Here is a 21,767-nt window from a genome sequence, read left to right on the forward strand (position 1 = left end):
ATTTCTTCCCACTACTTTCTCCTTAACATGGTTGTATCGCAAATACATTATTATTAATTTTTATAGAAGGCAAAACCTCTAGCTTATAAAAATGGCATATAAGAAAATAATTCACTCATACTCAGCCATAAAAAAACGAGATCTTGTCATTTCAACATGGATGGACCTAGAGGGTATTGTGGTAAGTCACACAAAGAAACACGAATACCATATGATTTCGCTTATATGTGGAATCTATAAAAGAAAACAAACGAACAAACAAACAAAGCAGAAATAGACTCATAAATACAGAGAACAAACTAGTGGTTGCCAGAGTGGGGAGGAGGGGAGATGGGGGAAAAAATAATCACTCACATCTTATGGTATGAGGTGGACCATGAGGTGTGGTCACTGAATCCTGCTAGCTATTCATCATTACCTAGTAAAAGGATGTGTTTTTTTTTTTGAAACACATAATTTCCTAAGACAGATGGAAAGGAAAACAGGCGAAAGTGACTGGTAAATAGGCAACACAACTAAAGGCTTAATGTCAAAGGGACCCCAAAGAAATTGCATGGGTGGCTCTTGCTATGACAGATCCTGTGTGCACATTTATAAATATGGAATTGCAGACCCAGAGTTGGGAGGAACCTGAAAGATTATTATTCCATCTCATACTCTCCCACCAGATTTTAAGTTGAAAAACATGACTAAATTAAAGGTCCTAAGATGTTTCAACTGGTTGTTAAGTGGTTGTTTGTTCTGGTGGAACAGTTCCCAGGCCACATAAAATTAAAAATGTGCTTGATCAAATATTTGTTGCACTCAGAAGATGAACAGGTCAAACACGGCAAGTGAACAATATGATTAATTGCAGCTCCATATATTTCCTATAGGAGAAGGAATGATTAAAAACATTGTCTTACTATCATTAAGGAATCTATGGATTATTTTCAGACTTGGTGCTACTGCCATATACCTTGATCTAAATTGAAATACAAATCTACAAAATTCACATGTTACACAAAATGATAGTTTAAAGTGTGTAAGGGGTGGTAATAAGACAGAAAAGCCAACATTGTAAAATCTACATCTTTAATATACCGAGTAGCAAGGAACAATATTAGTATTTTATTCATGAAGACTACTTAAATAATCTTTACAACTTTATGGGCACACATATGTACATTTGTACATCAAAGTATTTTTGGAAAGTAAAGTCACATGTGATTAAAATAATGTAAGACCAAACATATCCTGTGCCATAATTTTATCACTTCTAAATTCTCATTTTAAAACAAACAGTAAGGATAATGTAACTCACTATTATTTTCTAAAATGTCCTAATCAACTTGTAGCATAGTAACACTGATCTGCCACCATGCTGACTTAGGGATCTCAAAGGGTAACAAATATGTTAGTAACTTTATTAAACCATAACTTTTTCTGTTGAAATTTCATATTTGCTTAGAATACAAAAGAATAAAACAGAAAGAACTTCATCTTCTGCTTGTTAAAGTAATTAGGGTAAACTGAGCTTTATTTAAGATGGTCTTCTTTCAAAGGTTTTAAATAAGTTCCTGAAAGGGCACTGGCAACAAATCTTTTTAAAAGGAGACGTGTCAATTTCGTTTTCCTTGATTTTGAAGTGACTTATCTTAGACTTCCTTTTGAAATACTTCTTCCAAATTTTCTAACCATGTTTGCCTTTACTTTATGGATGTTTCTTTTATAGTCTAGAAAGGAAAAAAAAAAGACATATAAATATGGTAAAAGTATCATTCAAAAATAATTTTCACTTTTCATTCAACGTATAAAAATTTGTTAAAAATTATAACCAAATAAGAAAAATTTATTTTTAAAATTCATAGTTGTTAACTAACATGATTTAAAACATGACATGAAAGAAACATTAACAACATTCATTTAAAAATAGGAAATCAGTTGTCAACTGAGTTTGACAGGTATCAAGTAATATCACTGAATAAACCACTACATTTACTTTTGTTCTTTTTCAACTATTCTACAAGCATTGCTCTCTTTCTTTTTTGCATCATTTTTTCCCCTCGTTCTTTGGGATTACTTCCCTAAGACTTTTAAACTTTCATATTTTTCCTATTTAAGAGTATAATTTGCATCTAGTACTTCCCTAAGTGCTAATCCTGATCCCATAGCCCTTATTCCTTTTCCTGCCACCTCTCAAATGTCCATTCCTCTGGTTCTTCATAAGCCTTCACCATGACTGCTCAACCAAGCCGTTAAAAACAGTGCCACTGACTTCTTTACGGATCAGCCTAATCTCTTATCCATTTTCCTGGTCACATTAGGTTTTAGTTTCAGGGGCACGTAGTCTCTTGACACTCTTATTTCTCAGTAAATAGCAGTTACCTTCTTTCCCACTGATGTTCCTTTGTTTTTTTATTTGTACATTGTTAGTTGGAAAACTCAGATAAACATATTCTAGGAAAGGCAGCTCTAGTTCTCTCTTACTTTTCTAGTAATTTCTCATGTGTATTTGGGCATTTTCACTTGGCTATCCTAATACACATAAACTATTACTGCCCCTTAAACCAATACTTCTTTCTAAGTACTCCATTATCCTTAATAACACATAATCTTTTAACTTAGCTTTAGCTCCTCTTTGCTCTGGCAAGCACTGCAGTTTAGTATCAACTCCTACATTCTTCTCTGTAGAATTTTTTTTTCTTTTCTTTTTTTTTTTTAATATATAAAATTTATTGACAAATTGGTTTCCATACAACACCCAGTGCTCATCCCAAAAGGTGCCCTCCTCAATACCCATCACCCACCCTCTCCTCCCTCCCACCCCCCATCAACCCTCAGTTTGTTCTCAGTTTTTAACAGTCTCTTATGCTTTGGCTCTCTCCCACTCTAACCTCTTTTTTTTTTTTTCCTTCCCCTCCCCCATGGGTTTCTGTTAAGTTTCTCAGGATCCACATAAGAGTGAAACCATATGGTATCTGTCTTTCTCTGTATGGCTTATTTCACTTAGCATCACACTCTCCAGTTCCATCCACGTTGCTACAAAAGGCCATATTTCATTTTTTCTCATTGCCACGTAGTACTCCATTGTGTATATAAACCACAATTTCTTTATCCATTCATCAGTTGATGGACATTTAGGCTCTTTCCATAATTTGGCTATTGTTGAGAGTGCTGCTATGAACATTGGGGTACAAGTGGCCCTATGCATCAGTACTCCTGTATCCCTTGGATAAATTCCTAGCAGTGCTATTGCTGGGTCATAGGGTAGGTCTATTTTTAATTTTCTGAGGAACCTCCACACTGCTTTCCAGAGCGGCTGCACCACTTTGCATTCCCACCAACAGTGCAAGAGGGTTCCCGTTTCTCCACATCCTCTCCAGCATCTATAGTCTCCTGATTTGTTCATTTCAGCCACTCTGACTGGCGTGAGGTGATACCTGAGTGTGGTTTTGATTTGTATTTCCCTGATAAGGAGCGACGCTGAACATCTTTTCATGTGCCTGTTGGCCATCCGGATGTCTTCTTTAGAAAAGTGTCTATTCATGTTTTCTGCCCATTTCTTCACTGGGTTATTTGTTTTTTGGGTGTGGAGTTTGGTGAGCTCTTTATAGATTTTGGATACTAGCCCTTTGTCCGATATGTCATTTGCGAATATCTTTTCCCATTCCGTTGGTTGCCTTTTAGTTTTGTTGGTTGTTTCCTTTGCTGTGCAGAAGCTTTTTATCTTCATAAGGTCCCAGTAATTCACTTTTGCTTTTAATTCCCTTGCCTTTGGGGATGTGTCAAGTAAGAGATTGCTACGGCTGAGGTCAGAGAGGTCTTTTCCTGCTTTCTCCTCTAAGGTTTTGATGGTTTCCTGTCTCACATTTAGGTCCTTTATCCATTTTGAGTTTATTTTTGTGAATGGTGTGAGAAAGTGGTCTAGTTTCAACCTTCTGCATGTTGCTGTCCAGTTCTCCCAGCACCATTTGTTAAAGAGGCTGTCTTTTTTCCATTGAATGTTCTTTCCTGCTTTGTCAAAGATGAGTTGGCCATATGTTTGTGGGTCTAGTTCTGGGGTTTCTATTCTATTCCATTGGTCTATGTGTCTGTTTTTGTGCCATCTGTAGAATTTTTTAATTCACCTCTCTTTATACATGAGATATTTAATGCATTTTTATACCACTCTTAGGAAATAAGCATATTAGGAAAAACAAATCTCTATTTGAGAAATATCATAAATTATTTAGTTGTAAATTATGATTTCCTGGGGAAATTTTTCAGGAGACCAATGGGGCAATATATATCTATACTAATTGCACATACACATTTTTAAACATTATTAAGTTTGGCATGCTAACCAACTAATTGTAGTAAATTTTACATTTCAGGACTTTTTTGATTTTTAAAATTTTCATTAAAGACATTTCCACTGAACTTAAAGATGCCACTGGCTACCACAAAAAGTAAGGGTTTATCGATACAGTTCGGCAAAGCTATTGAGAGATTTTGTATTACTCTAATAAAGAGGATTGACAGGGGAAAAAAAAAAGTTTTCATGTTATTCTTAGAAACCCTCATTATCTCATGAAACCCCTTTAAATTCCAAGCACCATAATTACAAGTTACTTTAGGGAAGAAACCAAACTGGGTCTTAAAGATCTTGCTATCTGTCACAGAACCTAGCATATAGTCAGTGCATAGTAAAGAAATACTTCCTAAATGAAGTCTTATGAATTACAGTGTCAGAGAGACAAAGGTCTGGACACCAACGCCCAGATGCTGGTTTGTGCTACTACCTCTACTTTTACCAAAGATGTGGTTTTGTTATTACAGATTCATGTCACTGCCATATGCAATTGAGAAGATGTAGCTGTCTCCATCAGCATCTTTTGCAACTTGCTAATGTGGCTTACAATATGACTGTAACTAGATACAGATTGAAGCCTGGCAATAATTACACTAATGATTCAGAGGCCAAATTATTAAAAATAATAAGCTAATAAATTTCAAGTAAACTGTAAAATACAGTTAATCATTAACTTATTAAATAATACATTTAGCTAATTATTTCAATTATTACTTAAATTATTTATTAATTCTTCTGCAGTATGGGTGTAAAGAATACTGAGTTAGAAGTCTGGCTCCACCATGAAATATCTGTGTGATCTCAGGTAAGTGTTTTCTATTTTGTGTCTTAAATTTTCTTATCTGTAACATGGAAAGTCACACTTACCATGTAGTAAATGTAATGGGTAAGATAAAAGGAGATTCTTATGAGAACACTGTAAAAAAAAATGTACTATACATATGTTTGGCAATCATGTTATTAAATCTCAAATTAAGAGCTGAGACATACCTGCTGTTGGTCTGTTTTCTTGTAAGTGCTTATCACTTGCATTATCTTGTCGAACACGTTTGGCAAATCCAGAATTTACCTCCACAGTTAATGAAGTATTTGATGCAGAACTTGAGGGAAAAAAAAATTTATTTTAGTAAAGCATTTTTTATATTTGAAGTTCTAATACATATTCTACATGCAATAAAGATTAAAGAGAAAGTGAAATAATAAAACAGTTAAATTGCAAAATTCCATAAAATTGGAGGTACTAAACACATTTTTGGCCCATAGGGAAATGTAGTGATTTTAATGATGTTTACTCAAGTTGGAGATTATGTCTGTAGGTATATGTAACAAGTCTGTAACAAAATATTTTCAGAGTGCCCTGCTAGAATATAAGCAAACTCTATTATTCCAAGTGTATAGATAAAGAGCACCCTGCAAGAGGTTAAAAACCAAGTTCATATTATACATTTGGAGCATGAACCTTAATCTGGAGAATATAAACAAGTGAGATTTTTGGAAACCTTGTTTTTATATCGAAGTATGGTAATAGACTGAGAATCTCTCTCTGATTACTACAATTATAGAAACTGAAATGAAAAGAATGGCTTATTTTCATTTGTTTTATCTTAAAAAATTTTTAAAGGGTCAAATTTCTAACTCAATTTGAGGTGACATATTATGACTAAACACCTACTACTATGGCCTCATGTTACAGGATATACAAATAAGTTAGGCATTAATAACCCCTGTCCTGAAAACTTACATAATGAATTTATGGGGAGTGGGGGACAAATAAGACAAATACACAAAATAATACAAGGTAAAGCAAAAAACAGTGCTGTAGGTTTTTAAACTATAAGGAGCTGTAGGTTCCTGATTTTAAAAGTAGAAAAAACAAAACAACTGAAAGATTGTGGATAAGAGGAGTTTGATCTGGGTCCTGAAAAATAGCAATCCAATCCTTCTTAATCCAAAGAGGATCAAATTTTAACAGGCAGGGTTGGGATCCAGTGAAGGATAAACATCCCCCCTTCATACTGATTCAAATAAGCTAATTTAGGGAGTTGCTGATTAAAAAAGATATCATATGCCATTTTACAAGTTGATACTAATTTGAATGTGGGTTGCATTAACACTTGGGGGCTTCCCTGTTATGGCAACAGCTTGCTCTAACCAAATAGTAAACTGATGTGGGTGTGTTTGTGGAATAGGGAGAAGATGGATCAGTTGTATGGTAACTGACAGTGGTCAGAAATGGCAACTTACCATGATAGGAAAGAAAAACAGGCATGAGCACACTGAGTGCTGGCAAAAATAAATCAACCCATGTACCTCAATTTTTCTAGAGCCTGTGAGAAAAGTAATTATGGTACTCCAAATGTAATTTTGCCTACTCTGTTCAAGAATATAAATTATATCTACTCAGAATGCTAACAAAAAAGTACTAGTATTATGAAAGCAAACAAATTTGGTTGCAGAAATTCTCCATTTCTAAATGGTGCTAAATAAACTAAGTTACTATAATTCTGTTTGGGGTACTAACTACCCTTTTTGGATAATATATGTATCCGCTGTCTAAGGCAAAAATTCTTTTTTGGTCATTTGGTTATTTCAAGTATAGAGATCAATGTCATGGGTTACTTTTGATAAGAGTTAGTTTTCCTAACAATATCTTAAAATTACCTTTATTATTATGTGGTACAATTTTTCACTTTGGTTCTAGGACCTCTGTTTTTACTCATAAATTGTTTTTACTTGAAAATTAGGCTTTCGAATAAATCTATCTGAAAGAATCTTTATATTTCGAGGAATGAAATAAAAAATAAGTTATATATTTATATATAAGTAAAATACCTGCAAACAGTTTTTTAGGATTTAGATAAAACAGTCCACTAACAAAATGTTTAACATTCATGTTATAAATTTATTTTAGATTTATGTTGGATCACAAAATAAAAAGACTTAAAATTGGTATGAGTGAAAATTCAAATTATGTTAAAGACTATATTGAGAAGAAATTTAATAACTCTTCTGGTTATGTGTCAAATATACTGTTACAACTATTAATGAAAGTAAAGATTTAACCCCTGTCCCTTATAAAAGTAGTATGTTTCTGCATTATGTTAACATAATGCATCTCATATTCTTTCAGTTGAGATAGTTTCTAGTTGGATTCATTAGATGTCTTTCAGAATTTTATTATGGTTTATTTTTTTTTTTGAGAAATAGAGAGCAGGGGAGGGAAAGAGAGAGAGAGTGAGAGAGGATTCCAAGCAGGCTTTGTGCTGTCCATGCAGAGTCTGATGCAGGCTCGAGCCCACAAACTGTGAGATCATGACCTGAGCCAAGATCTAGAGTTGGACGCTTAACCAACTGGGCCACCCAGGCACCCCTAGATGTCTTTCAAAACAAACCAAAAATGTATTATGAATGTGAGACTCATTTCTGGGTGCTAAGCTAGATTGTGAAACAAAGAAAAAACCAACTAACCAAATAAACACAAAGCAAACAAACCTCCAAAACTCTGATTAGTATAATTTATAAGTACAATTTTACATATGTATATATTACATTTGATAGGTTGATTTATAGTTAAATCAGTGTGCTACAGTGGTATTAAATAATCTGAAATGATTCAAAATTTCATATTCTCAATTTAAGCAGTAACTAAAAAGTTGAGTTTCATAAGTTTTTAGAATATCCAGTGCTTTTTGGACTGTAATTTTTTTTTTTTTCAGAGAGAAAAACTGGTACAAAATAATTAAAATAACTATACATATGGAGCCTTCCCTTCTTCATTTTTAGAAACCACATTAGAATACACATACACACCTAAATATGTACATAAAATGGAAAATACGCTAAGTGGAAAATACCAGAGTTTATTACTCTCAAACTCATGTAGGCTTAATTGGGGAAAAGGAAGATTAAAAAAGAAAAAAAGTAATTATGTACATTTCTAGCATTAATCTCTTTTAACCTTAGTTAATGGCAGGATCTAATTATTGGTACCAGAGGGAATGTAATAGAGCAATTAATAGGCTATGAGAAATCTTACTTTCTTCATATGTCCTTTAATATTATTTCGCAATATTAGCTGCTCATGTGGAAGCTCTTTAATTCATCTAAAACCACTCTAAATATAATTTTCATACCTGGACATTTCTTGAAAACTCATTTGATTTTGATAATGATGCAAACATTTTGAAATGATAATTAGCTATAAACTTTTGCTACATCTTAGTTAACACAAAAGAGCATGCTATCAGTGAAGAACCACAAGAACCAAAAATTCCAACACTAAATAGCAGAAAGAATAACACAATTGACGCAATGAAAATTAGTGATAAGATGGATGAAACATGATGGTTAGCTAGGCTAACTCATTAAATGATTGATACTCATACAGGAGCCAGACAAATTGCATCATTCAAATTTGTGCCACAGCAAAATACAGAAATTTAAACGTTATGGATAAAGACATTCTAGAAAAATCAATCCATGAATCTTAAATCTATGTTCCAAGGTTCTGCTATACTTTGGAAGGGAAAGGACAGATCTTAAATATGCTAATGAGGTAATACTCTATGTGGCACAAACAGACTATTTGTAAATTTGTTTACACTAGCCCAGATGATAAGAGGTTCATGGTGGAAAACAGTAAACTTAAAAAGAGTTCTCCTATCTTAGGATCTTATACTCTTCCTCATAATCACATGTCAAAGAAAAAGAGATAAAGCAATTCAGTCATTTTATAATATAACCATTTACTACAATCTTGTCATTGCATTCAGTGTCGTGGGATATAAAGACTACAAAATGGACTTTGTGTCCTATAATTCAGTATATTTAAGATTTTTTCCTTGTCTTTGATTTTTAGTTGTTTTATTGCTATGTAACTAGGTATGCTTCTTGTAGTATTAATGCTGTTTGTGGTTTGCAGTGCTTCTTGAATCTGTGATTAGTTATCTTTTGTCAGTTTGGGAGAATTATTAGCCAGTATCTCCTCAAACACTGTTTTCCCCATTCTTTTTCTCATTTCTTTCTGGGACTCAAAATACACACATGTTAGATCTAATTGTGTCCCATATGTCTTTTTCACTCTTTTCCATATTTTCTATCTTATCCTTTTGCACATTGGTTTAGATAGTTTTCTGTCAATCTGTCTTCCAGTTCACTAAACTCTCTTCTGCTGTGTCTAATCTATTAAAAAAAATTTTTTTTATTACTTATTTATTCTTAAATTCAGTAGATTTTCATTTTTCAGTTCTAGAATATTCATTTGATTCATTTTAATACAATACAGTTCTTTTGGAAATTGTCACTGTTTTGTTGAACTTAATCACAGTTAAATTTTTAAAGTCCCTGATAATTTTAATATCTGTATCACTTATGGATCTTCAGTTTTCAGTCATTTGGTCCTGTCTCCTGGCATACTTGGTGATTTTTGCTTAAGTGCTAAACATGTAAAACAAACAAACCAAAAACCTGTATATGCTCTAGGTATACTTCTCCAGAAATTAATTTCTTCTGGCAAGCAGGCAGGACAGAATTAGATCACTCTGATCCAAAAAGAGACTGAGTTGTTGTAAGGTCTGTTTCAGGCTTTTAAGAACTGGTCTATCTCCAGTTTGCCCTACTCCTACAGCACAGGCCTTCAAGGGTCTCAAATAAAATCCTGAAGGTTTAACAGCACCTTTTCTTCTTGATGGATCCCGGTACAGTTTTTGTGTCCCAGCTGCATGAGAATGTCAAAACTCTACTCAATACTTCTGCTTCTTTCGGCTTTATTTCTTGGCCTCTTATGCCACAGAATTCAGAACTTGGCAAACATCTTGAGGGCAAAAGCTACATATAGAACTATTTTCTTTCCTTAGATCAGTGAGACTGCTGGTAGCTGGAGTCTTCCATTTTGTGCTTGGCCTCTACACTTGATGCTTGGCAAATGCTAAATGGAAAAAAGAGGCAGAGAAGGTTTGACTCTCTATAGCTTGTCTTCCTTTCCTCTGCATCTTAGACCTTCAAGTCTTGGCTACATTGGTTGTTCTCCAGTGCCTTTAGAGCAGCCGTTGGTTGTGTTTTACCAGCTTTTATAACTTGTTGATGGCTGGGCTCGGTCTGATATAAGCTACATTGTCATAGCCAGAAATAGAAGTCTCTTTGCTCATTACATTTTAGTCATATATCAAAATACATATTTTAGGACTGAAGCAATTAATGAATGTATAAAAAGAAAAATACCAAATGAGTAAAAGTTGTCACCAGAAGAAAAGTTAAAATTAAATGACATTTTTGAAGGCCAGAAGACTTTTCAACTTATTTTTAATTATCTGAGATATAGAATACTTTATGTAAATAGCAAGTGAAATACTTGGGATTTATCAAGATCTGCTTTTGATAATATAAATCCAGTGCTGCATTCAGAGCAATTAATTATATATACGTTTAAATATGAATTCACAGGGGGCGTTTGGGTGGCTCAGTTGGTTGAGCATCCAACTTTGGCTCAGGTTGGTCATGATCTCGGATTTGTGAGTTCAAGTCCCTCATATCAACTTTGTGTGGAAAATGTGGAGCCTGCTTCAGATTCTGTCTCCCTCTCTCTCTCTCTCTGACCCTCCCCTGCTCACACACATTCTCTTTCTCCAAAGTAAAGAAACATTAAATAAATATGTAAAAATTCACAGTTTAATCACATGAAATAAAAAGCAGCTATAGGAAACAAAGTATAAAGATGATCTTATGTAAATACTGAGTCAGTTTATGTTTAATTGTACCTTGTTAACTTCCGTTTCCTTTTGGCAGCCGCAGTCATTGCCATGTAGGATGGTACTATGCTTGGTATAGGCAGAGAATGTTTAGTTGAAAATGAAGAAGAGGCAAGCCTGTATATTAAATAAAAAATAAAATGAGTAATTTTGATTTGTACTATGGAGAAAAATGAACATACACTTTCATAATTAGAATATTATTTTGTATGAATATACAAAGAAAAATATTATTGTAGACTATAAAGCCTCTCTTGCTTGCCCTAGGGTTTTCTTCTCTCTTTTTTATCTCATAGAAAGAGTTGCTCTCAAGAGATTTCTGCATCCCAACAGCATAGAAAGGTGAAGGTATCATTCTTCCCATATTTGGATTACTTGTGATTAAACAGATGAAGTGTATAGGACATGAACTGAGAAGAAGTGAGAAGGCTGTTTGCTTGGATGACATGTAGTCAGCCATACCTTAGATATATGATGATTCAGGGTAAGCTGAGGTTCGCTGAACGTGAATAAAAAATGTGAGATTTTCTTTAGTGAACATATTAATAAATAAAAGTAAACACAGTAATCCTCTGATGATGGCTTGTATCATCTAACTTTGGAGTAGGTAGGACAAACTAAATATACCTTAAGGTTTCTTCTAGTCTACTGAGGGTCAATCAACTAAGATAGCAAATTAAAGACTTTAAAATATTGTGTTAGTGGATTAATATTTATAAAAACAAGATTTAATGAAGGTAAAACACTGACTTTTGTAATCAAGATAGCATACTTGACTCATGAAATAGACCTTAAATATAACTTAAGAAGAAAAAAAAGCTACGGTTTAAAGACTATGTAAACAAAACAAAATGAAATAAAAACACAAACAAAAGAAGAACTGGTAAATACTCTTTTTTGTACCTTTGTAAAATGTTATTGTTTGATAGTGATTCTTGTTCAGGTAATTTACTCTTTAAGCTCCTGGTGTCTTCACATATAGTAAATGTAGAGTCCAAATCTTCCTGCCCATATTCTTTCCTCCTGCTGACAGGAATACCTGCTTCACATAACATTTTCAGAGAATTATCACTGTTTACATTTGAGCTGATGGTCTGAAAACTTGTAGAATGTGATGATGGTTGTAGTAAGGTCACTATAGATGAATTTTGAGTTTTTCTACAGTCTTCCGGCGTATACACAATAGGTTGAAGTTCTTTGCTGAGAGAATCATTGAGCTGCAAACTTTCAGACAGTGTAGACTTTTGGGGATGTTTTGTGTTCAAGGGAGAAGGCATTAATTTTCTTCGGGTTCTTTTTTGTGGAAGGATTTTAAACAGATTAGATTCACTTGAAGATGTACCTATTCAATAAAATTAAAAAGAAGCTCAATAATGTCACCTAAATAGTTTTCCAATAACCATACCAGTTAAACAACATCACCACCAATAATAAAGTACATTTTCTGCCAACTGATTAAAATTTAAAAGAAAGTTGGAAAGAAAAAACATAGTTTATTGCTAATAACTTTAAATAATGTTAATGAACTCATTATAAAGAGATTCTGGAACAGAAAATTAATAAATGGCTAATACCAACCCTAATTCTTAGAGATAGCAGAATTTAGATTTTATGTTTGATTTACGTTTAAGATAACAAAAAAGTACTCAATAATCGTACACACAGAGATTAATAACTTAATAACTTAGAGATTATAAAATATCACCAGTTATTTTTTAATTGGGTGTCAGTCTAGTCTAAATTAACAAGAATGGCAATAACCGATAAAATCCCAAGTGAATGAAAGAATTAAATCTGTTACTATCTCAGATATGGTGGTTAATAAAGCGTTCTGATCATTTGTTTCCTATACCATACATCATTCATCAGTTTTTGAAAATTAGATTAGTACCTTAAGATAAATGAACATAATTTGAAGAGGTCAGAATACTCTTACATGCCCTTCCTTATCACTCTGTACAAGTAAGTCTCCTAAATGTCAAGAGGTCATCAAGTTTAATGAACTTTTCTTAGCTCTATCCTACAACTTCTGTAGCTTTTCAAAATGATTTCCCTCTCCAACATCTATTACCTTTTTTTACTTCATCCAGTAAACGTATATATTTCCCTAAAGATCTGTACTTGACCTCTAGTCTTATTCTACACTCTTGTAATTATCCTCTCGCCACTACTTTCTCAGTCACCTGGGTCCCAAATAACTAACTCTTACTGTTTCCTTGCATTTTCAAACCTCCACCAATCCTTTCTCTCTTACACTTAAACTTGAAACATAATGTTGATGTCATTCTTCTGACTAAAGGCTTTTAGTGATCTTTAAACAGAAACATGATATCCAGAGATTATTACTAAGGAAATTCCTGTTTCTTGTTCCAAAATTAAGAGACAAATTGTTTTGTTTGAACTTAAGTTTGAATTCCCACAATCTAGACAGGCTTAATATTTACCTCTCAAATACCTTTTTAAAATATATAGAATAATGAATTGATTGAATACATAACAATACACTTCATCAGCTCCAGTGTGCTAATCTTGTCTTTCTTAATTAACTTTCCGCTGCTTTGCCAGTTTCATTCACGGTGAACTTCAGGTGCCTGACATGAAGCAACTTTGCTGGAGGTATATTGTCAGGAAACTACAATGTGTATTTCTGCCCATGTTTTCAAATCATGCAGTAAGATTCCCAACTAATGCTACATTTGCTTTATGATATAATACTAACTTAAATAACACTGAAAGCTGCATAAGTGTTACATATTTCAATAAAGCAATTCAAGCTTTCAACCCAGTTAGAAAATACACTTATAATAATCACTTATAATAATCAGTACATGCATTATTCTTACTATGTTAGTTGACAATAGGCTCTGCTATGGCTAGGTTGACAATTACCCTCTAGGAAAGACAATTTAAAAACAGGAAGAAAAATATGATCCCTGTTCTACTAAGGAATTTTACTTTTCTGAGAACTAGATAAATGAGATCAGATCTTAAAATAATTTTCCACTCCCTTTAACATGACATTTGTCAAATTTTCCATTACCAGATATTTTTATACTAATGCTGCAGTGTAAAGACAGTTACTTTTCTCCACTGTGCTGCTACCACCAATTTGGTGGCTATTAATAGCTGGAAGATTAACTTCTTTTCCCATGAGAGGCAGCAGGGGTATATAGAGGATAGAAAACTATATCGAGGATAGAGAGCTGAATTGGGAGTCAGGAGACTTGGATTCTATTTCTGGCTTCAGCAACAACTCACTGAGTGACCTTGGGCAACTCACTTAAGCAGTGTGGGCATTAATACCCCCTAAAAAAGGCCGGTGGTGGGGGAGAATACTACCTTCATGTACAGGGAGTTTTCTAGGATTAGGTAAGATCTATAAAATACTTAATGTTCAAAGAAAGGCTCTAGATATGTAAATATGATTCAACTGTTAGCACTACTACTTTTACAGAGAAAGTTATAATTTACTTTCCATTAATACCTTATACACAGTTATCACAAAAAGAACACATTTCAAACAATGTCTCATTTTTAGTTTATCAGATATCCAGTTTACCAAAGCTGATAGTAAACTGTAATATAAACCAAAAGTGTTGGTAAAGCATACACAACTAAGTGTTCTTTAAAAATGCAGGCTTCATAACAATATTGTAAAACTTAAAACACAATGGAACATGAAATCTCAAGAGATAAGGATTATCCAGAGTCACTATTTTTCTTGTACATAGTATCTAGAAAGGGATAATCTCTGGAGTGGCACTGGGCAAATTCCCATGATGGTGGACCACTTTCACCCTACTGCTTGTAAAGAACATGAAAACAGGGGTCTTCCATAAGACACTGAAGAAATATCCACCTGTTCTCTGGGATAATTTAAACATACACCCAACATCAAATTTTGATACCATCAGACTAACAGTTTGTCAGTGAAATCAACAGCAATGTCATTATGACACATCTTTAGCCATAATTCTGCTCTCTTGGAAAGAAAGATATGATAACTTCAAGGAGAAACATGGAGATGTGGTAGTTAATGTAGATTCACATACCATGGTTTTCCTGTGCCTGGAAGAAGAGATGCTACAAGCCTACAACATACATGCAAAACACAAATCCAGAGGGTTCTTTTATATTTATCCTTTCAATTATTAAATACATACAATAATAAAAAGGGAGCAGAAAACAGATGGTCATTTCAGGACTACTTAGGCTGACTAGTAGCTCAGAAAGGCACAGGAGATAACCAGACTAAAAACAAGATTTAGAGGCTTACATAGAAATTCAACAGTCAATCTACTGTTACTTGATAAAGAGATTATGTCTCCATTTAATCCATGAAAACTAAAAGAACACAGTAAACTGACATTTGACTTTGAATATGATTTCCAAAATATATAAATACAATTATATGATAAACAATTATTCTCCTTTAGGCGATAAAGTGAAGTATATTAAGTGGGCATGGCAAACTGGAGACTTGTTAGGTTAGGGACACTGTACATTTTAATAGGCTTTAAGAACCATTGGGTATGCTAGGTCTATGTCTATAAAAGAGATTTGCTGTACTTTTCCATTAGAGGATGTACAGTAACTTTCCAGAAGACAAGGCTTGGGGCAGTTGTAGTTTCCCCTGATTCAGACTGGGAAAATACTATCTAACAAGATTCTGTAATTCTTGGGCCTACAGAGTGGAAATGATAAAGAAGGAACCTGGAGGCAGATTATAATTCCTTTAAAAAAAGCTTCATAAAATGAGAAAAGGAATCATGCAGTTACAGACTTGCAGAACAAGGGACTCTAACAGATGATAATAGTCAATAAAATACCTCAGGAACATGGTGTCACACAGGAGAGGATAGCAAATTAAAAATGCATTGTTATAGGCTCTTAAAAAGTGGGATAAAAATGATTGCTGGCGCCTTGGAAGGACAGCATGTCTTCTCTCCTGGGCATTTCCATCCCCCAAACCAACTGGCATCATCATATATTTGAGTATAGGAGGCAGTAGGTAGCAATGTATCTTATGGTCTAGAAATAGCAGTTTTGGGACTCTAGCTCTTCAACACATTGTAAGTATACTGCATTTCTACTGCTCTGAAACAATTATGATCCATGGGATATAAATGAATATGTTGAAATTCATTTCCAGATAATAACAGTAACCATGTCAAGACACCTAAAAGAAGTCACTACTATTATTTCCAATCTAGTATCAATGTTTATTTTAATTACAAAAGGAAAAAAAAAGTTTTCGTCAGCTTTGGTACAAGAGAAACAATTAAGAGGACTGTATCCGCATAAAGAGAAGTCACTATTTGTTCATCCACCCAGTATTAAGCACCCACCATGTTCCAGACCTTTTTTAGGTTTTGAGAATCTAGCAGTAAACAAGACATTTAATAACTTACGTTTCTGGGGAGAAAAGTAAATTATCTTAATTAAGATAATCATGACAAATTCATTTAAATTCAATAAAACATAGAAATGTAATAGAGAGCGATGGGAGATAGGAAGGGTGTTAATTAGATGGCCAGGGAAGGTGATTCTAAAGATGGGAGATGGGATGCGACGTGAACGGCTGTGAAGGAGCCAGCCCTTCGAAGATCTGGGAAAGAAGCAGAGGAAATAGCAAGTGCAAAGACCCGATGGCAACAATAAATTTGTTGAGCTCAAGGAAAAGAAAGAAGACTAATGTGATTGAAGTGTAGTGAGTCAGAGGGAAAACAGAAATAAGAAGAGGCCAGAGAGTTCAAAAGGGGCGCCAGCCAATGTTAGGGCTTATGAATGAGATAAAATGAGATATTCTAAGTGCAAAGGGCTATCTGTGGAGGATTATTTTAAACATGGATATGAGGTGATATGATTTATGTTTTAAAAAAAGATTGCCTTGTTTAATGTGTAGGTAACAATATGAATGGGTGAGAGAGGAAACAGAGAAATCAGTAACATAGCTATTGCTACAGCTCAGGCAAAAAATGAGAGCCTGGACTAGACTGGTAGCAGTATGATTGGATGTGGGAAGGGTGTTGTAATCAAATGACCAGATTAAAATTATATAAAGTAAATTCAGAACATTTTCAATGACATACATACATGTGACTAGCTGCCCAATAATCAGGACCAAAGATAAGGACTTCACACAAAGGAGCAGTATTTCATATAATTTAATCAACAAAATTGACAACTTTCAGTGAAACCATGAGCCATTTCTATGTGAGCAATTACAGAAAAGTTCAAAAGGTCCTAAATGTCATTCCTTCAAATTTGGCATCCTCATTGTTACTGACAGCTTCCTCCCCCCACTCCCACTTATCACATTTGAGGTCCTGTCCTCTACTGAGGAACTCTGATTCAAGTAAATGCAGGTGTCTGGGAATCTGCTTCCTTCCCTGTCTAGTTTGGATGCTCATGGACCTGAGGCAGCAGATACTTTTTGGGGTTTGAGGATATACCTTCTTATTCAGAGATGATGGCTGTTATTATCATGCTTGGGTAAGGAAAAGGAAAGAACAGGAGAGAGGAGAGAGGTTCAGTAGGAAATGGTTCTAGAAAAGGGTGGCAGAAAGACAATTACTGAAAATGGACTTTGGCTCCTAGGAATTTATACAAAGGGAGGGAAAGATTTAAGTGAACAGAATGATACAGAAAGAGTATCCTTTTTTAGGTCAGGCACTCTACTTTCTCTGCAAATTCATCTCTAGACACCCTCTAACAATTGAAACAGATTTATCTTCAGTTCTAGGCATAGACCTACTATGATTTCAGATACAAGGACTGACTGCTCTACCCCCAATACCTTGTTGATTGATTGTTGCATTCAATTCCTTGAAAAGGAGCCACTGCATTTTAATGCGTATTTAGTGAAGCTTCAAAATGCAAATGTGGTCCCATAATGAATGCATTTTGATCAAATAATATATGATATACATGATATCAGGACCTTTTGTTTTTGATAGGGAGGGAAGACAGAAAGGCATCAAATACTTGGAAGAATTTCTCGCTGGAAGAACCAGAACTTGGTTGGCTTCACCTTGTACGTGTTGTTTTAGAAGCATCCATGGTACAAGAAGGGACATGAAGGTTAACTTTGCAAAAGACAATCAATTTTAACCAAGATGGTAATCTGAGTAGAGGCATCTAGCTTTCCTTCCACATTTCCTTTAAAATGACCATATAATAAAAATAGGAGAAAACTTGTCTTAATGTTGGTGATAAGGGAAGAATATTATCTGCACACTAGGACATTAGAGGACTTTAGGGATGATACTGTGTAACTAGAACTAGAATAAAGAAAGACATGGAGGAGAATATGATAAAATATTCCCCCACCTCATCCTTCAGTGCTATCCCTGGGAGTTGAGTAAAAGACACTGGCAGAGGGGCGCCTGGGTGGCGCAGTCGGTTGAGCGTCCGACTTCAGCCAGGTCACGATCTCACGGTCTGTGAGTTCGAGCCCCGCGTCAGGCTCTGGGCTGATGGCTCAGAGCCTGGAGCCTCTTTCCGATTCTGTGTCTCCCTCTCTCTGCCCCTCCCCCGTTCATGCTCTGTCTCTCTGTCCCAAAAATAAATAAACGTTAAAAAAAAAAAATTAAAAAAAAAAAAAAAAAAAAAAAAAAAAAAAAAAAAAAAAAGACACTGGCAGAATGTTACTGGAGTCCCTTACATTAGGAACAGGAATGAGGGAGTAGATGAAGTAGAAGTAGAAAGGATGAGACAAAGCTATGGGATACAGTAAAATGGTAATATATGAATACTAGTAGTAGCACTGATAGGCCCTCAAACCCAGTCCTGGCCCAGCTGTCTCAATATTGAGAGGAGTATGGAACAGAAAGTACTCAAACCTGTGGGCCTTGCTCCTAGCATTGGTACCACACTACACATGGATCAGAAGATCTTGGGCAAATGGCAAAGTTTCTAGCTGATACTACCTAGAGCTCTGGTTCCTTTTCTATACTCCTGGGGCTGTTAGATCCATGAAAAGGAACGCATTTGTCCCCCATTTGTGGACCCTAATTTCTACTTGAGTATTAGCAAGTTATGGGCAAAGCATACTGATAACACGTATTGAGGGAACTCACTGGATCAGTAAAAAGATATGGCAGAACAAAGGAATGGCAGAACTGGCATACAAACTCAGGCCTGCTGATAATCAAGATGCATGTTCTTCACTCCCACACAAGATGGAGTCCCTACCACATGGAGAATGAAACCGATTAGAATAATGGCTAAATAAAACACGGGACATTCATAACTACAAAATTATTTGAAGCCATGTTTCATAGATTATCTGAAAATATGGAAAAATGAAGTAGTGTACAAATTGTACACACAGCATGATCTCAATTTTGAAAACAAAAAACATACACATACAAACTCTGCAAGCAAAAAAGGTGGGGGAAAGTTAAAGAAAACAGCAGAAGGAAATATGCATAATCTATTAAAATATTAGTGATTACGGATGGAAAAATTCTGAATGTTATTTTCTTCTTAAAGCATTTGACCACTTTTGTAATAAATGTATAATTGCTCCTCCAAAATTGTAAATAGCAAAAACAATTTTTAAAATAAGAGTAATGTAAGGAATGAGACAAAAACAAATAAAAACCTAGCTCTCTGAAGCCTCAGAAAATCTCAGGAATTGGAGGCATGAGGATGACTCTGAAGGCACAGGGTGGAGCTAAAAACAGAACTGATTGAAAGTCTGTATAAGGAAGTTGGACCCCCTAAATTCTTACCCCATCAATATCACCTGTCCTGCCAGGTGATTATTCCTTCATCACCCTGTTAAAAGACATGAGGTTTTATTCTCTGGACAGGTGGAGACTTGGGGCCATCATGCACAGCTTACATTAGGGTTTTTTTAGTAATTTCTCAATAATGAATGCACAGATTTTTCTCCTACTGCTCTAATACACTGGTGCCAGACTTACACACCTCCTAAATGGGAAATCAGAATTCTTCATAGACAAACCATAACAATAAAGACATAGGTACTCACATTTTCAGGCTCCCCAAAACTATTTTTTTGGAGATCACCATAAAGTAAAGCTGAAAGACCTAACTATATACACAGAATATAACTAGGGTCACCAGATGTTTGAGTATATATCTTTCAACACGATAATCAGGATAGAGAGCTACATGCAGGAAAAAAAAAAAAAAAGAGAGGAAATAGACAATGTAGAAATAGAAGACTGTATCAGAATAACCACAATTAATATCTTCAGAGGGATGAGAAATTACTACATTCATGAAATAGAAACAAAATGTTATGGAAAGAAACACTGAATTACTAAAAAGAGTTCTTAGAAATCTAAAATATGAGAGGGACGAAAAATCAAAATAAAGTCTGTAAGATCAAGTGGAGGACATCTCTTAGGAAGAACAAGCAAACCAAAAGAGTTAAATACAAGAAGGCAAATAAAAGAATTAGAGGCTCAACCCAGGAAATCCAACACCAGATTAGTTAAGAGTCCAAAGACAGAGCAGGAAGTAGGAAAAAATATTATTATATGGCGGTACACGTATGTATATGTGCACACATACATATATGAACATTTCTCAGAGTGAAAAGATAAAGATTTTCAGAGAGAGAGAAGCCCAGACTATTTAGTTTAATGAAGTAAAAAAGACTAATACCCAGCGTACATCATTGTGACATTTCAGAAAACTAAGGATAAAGGGAAAATCCCAAAATCTTCCTTAGAGGAAAAAGTCACACACAAAGTATGGGGAATAAAAATGGCATGTCACTTAACAGCAACACTGGGATTTAGAAATCAGTGGAGCCAATATCTACATGGTTCTTAGAAAAATTATTTCCAACCTAGAATTCTATACCTAGTCAAATAACCAGATAATATAATGCCAAACATGCACTATCTGAAAAAATTTACTTCCTGCACACCCACTGGAAGACTCTATTGGAGGATGTATTTCTGTAAAATAAGGGAGAGTAACAAAAAAGAGGATGGGAAAAAAAGCAAGTACTACATACAGAAACAATAAAGCTATACAAGAAAGAAAACTTACATATTTTTTTGGCTCAAGAGGAAACAATATTTACTTGAACACACCCTAGAGATTTATTTTTACAAAGCTGAAAAACTTTTGGAAAGATGGAGTAGGGGAGAAAACATATATAGCATGCAAAGGTATTAAATACTTAGGGTCCAAAGTAAAAAAAATTAGTAGATGATATTTAAAATTGGAAAAATGTAAGCAAATAGGAATTAGCAGTATAAATTTGAAATTTGGAAATTAAAAGGAAAAACCAGAAGTTACCACTAAAAGGGGAATAAGAATTGGGAATGGGCAACAAAATGGCAGAGATATTTCCACAAATAAGAGTACCTGTTAACTTTCTAACCTATGCACTATGTACACTATGTACATATTAAAAAGTATGTATTATTTTATAAAAATGTAAGCTGGGTTTTAAAAGCAGATGAAGGTGGAGAGGGGAGAGAAAGCAGAGGGGGAGGCAGACAAACACACCTACGCACCCACATGTAAGAGTTTTGATGAAAATAAAATAATCAGACTTTGGAGCTATAAAGGGAAAAGCAGGCCAAAATATGTATCTTGCTTGTTCTGGGAAGGCTTTACTCAAAATCTGTGGACCCCAAGTGGGGTCAAGCTAGCCAAAGCTGTGAAGTTTTACATTCAAAAGTCTAACTGAAACA

General features: G+C 34.6%; 1 protein-coding gene across 4 annotated transcripts in view; it reads right to left on the bottom strand.

Moving 5' to 3' along the window:
- Positions 1-1,060: 1,060 nt before the first annotated feature.
- KIF18A (kinesin family member 18A) overlaps positions 1,061-21,767 on the bottom strand; it is an 82,407-nt gene continuing 61,700 nt past the window's right edge. For 3 of the 4 annotated variants that reach the window (XM_047824120.1, XM_047824118.1, XM_047824119.1), the window contains 4 exons: positions 11,983-12,421; positions 11,089-11,196; positions 5,324-5,433; positions 1,061-1,715 (listed from right to left, as the gene is read on the bottom strand). In XM_047824120.1, the coding sequence (XP_047680076.1) occupies positions 1,633-1,715; positions 5,324-5,433; positions 11,089-11,196; positions 11,983-12,421 (740 nt within the window). In that variant the 3' untranslated portion in view covers positions 1,061-1,632. Of the gene's footprint in view, positions 1,716-5,323; positions 5,434-10,012; positions 10,260-11,088; positions 11,197-11,982; positions 12,422-21,767 lie in introns of those variants that run through there. The other variant, XM_047824121.1, reaches the window with a different exon arrangement.

Source organism: Prionailurus viverrinus, chromosome D1, assembly GCF_022837055.1.
Source record: "Prionailurus viverrinus isolate Anna chromosome D1, UM_Priviv_1.0, whole genome shotgun sequence".
Lineage (NCBI taxonomy): Eukaryota > Metazoa > Chordata > Mammalia > Carnivora > Felidae > Prionailurus > Prionailurus viverrinus.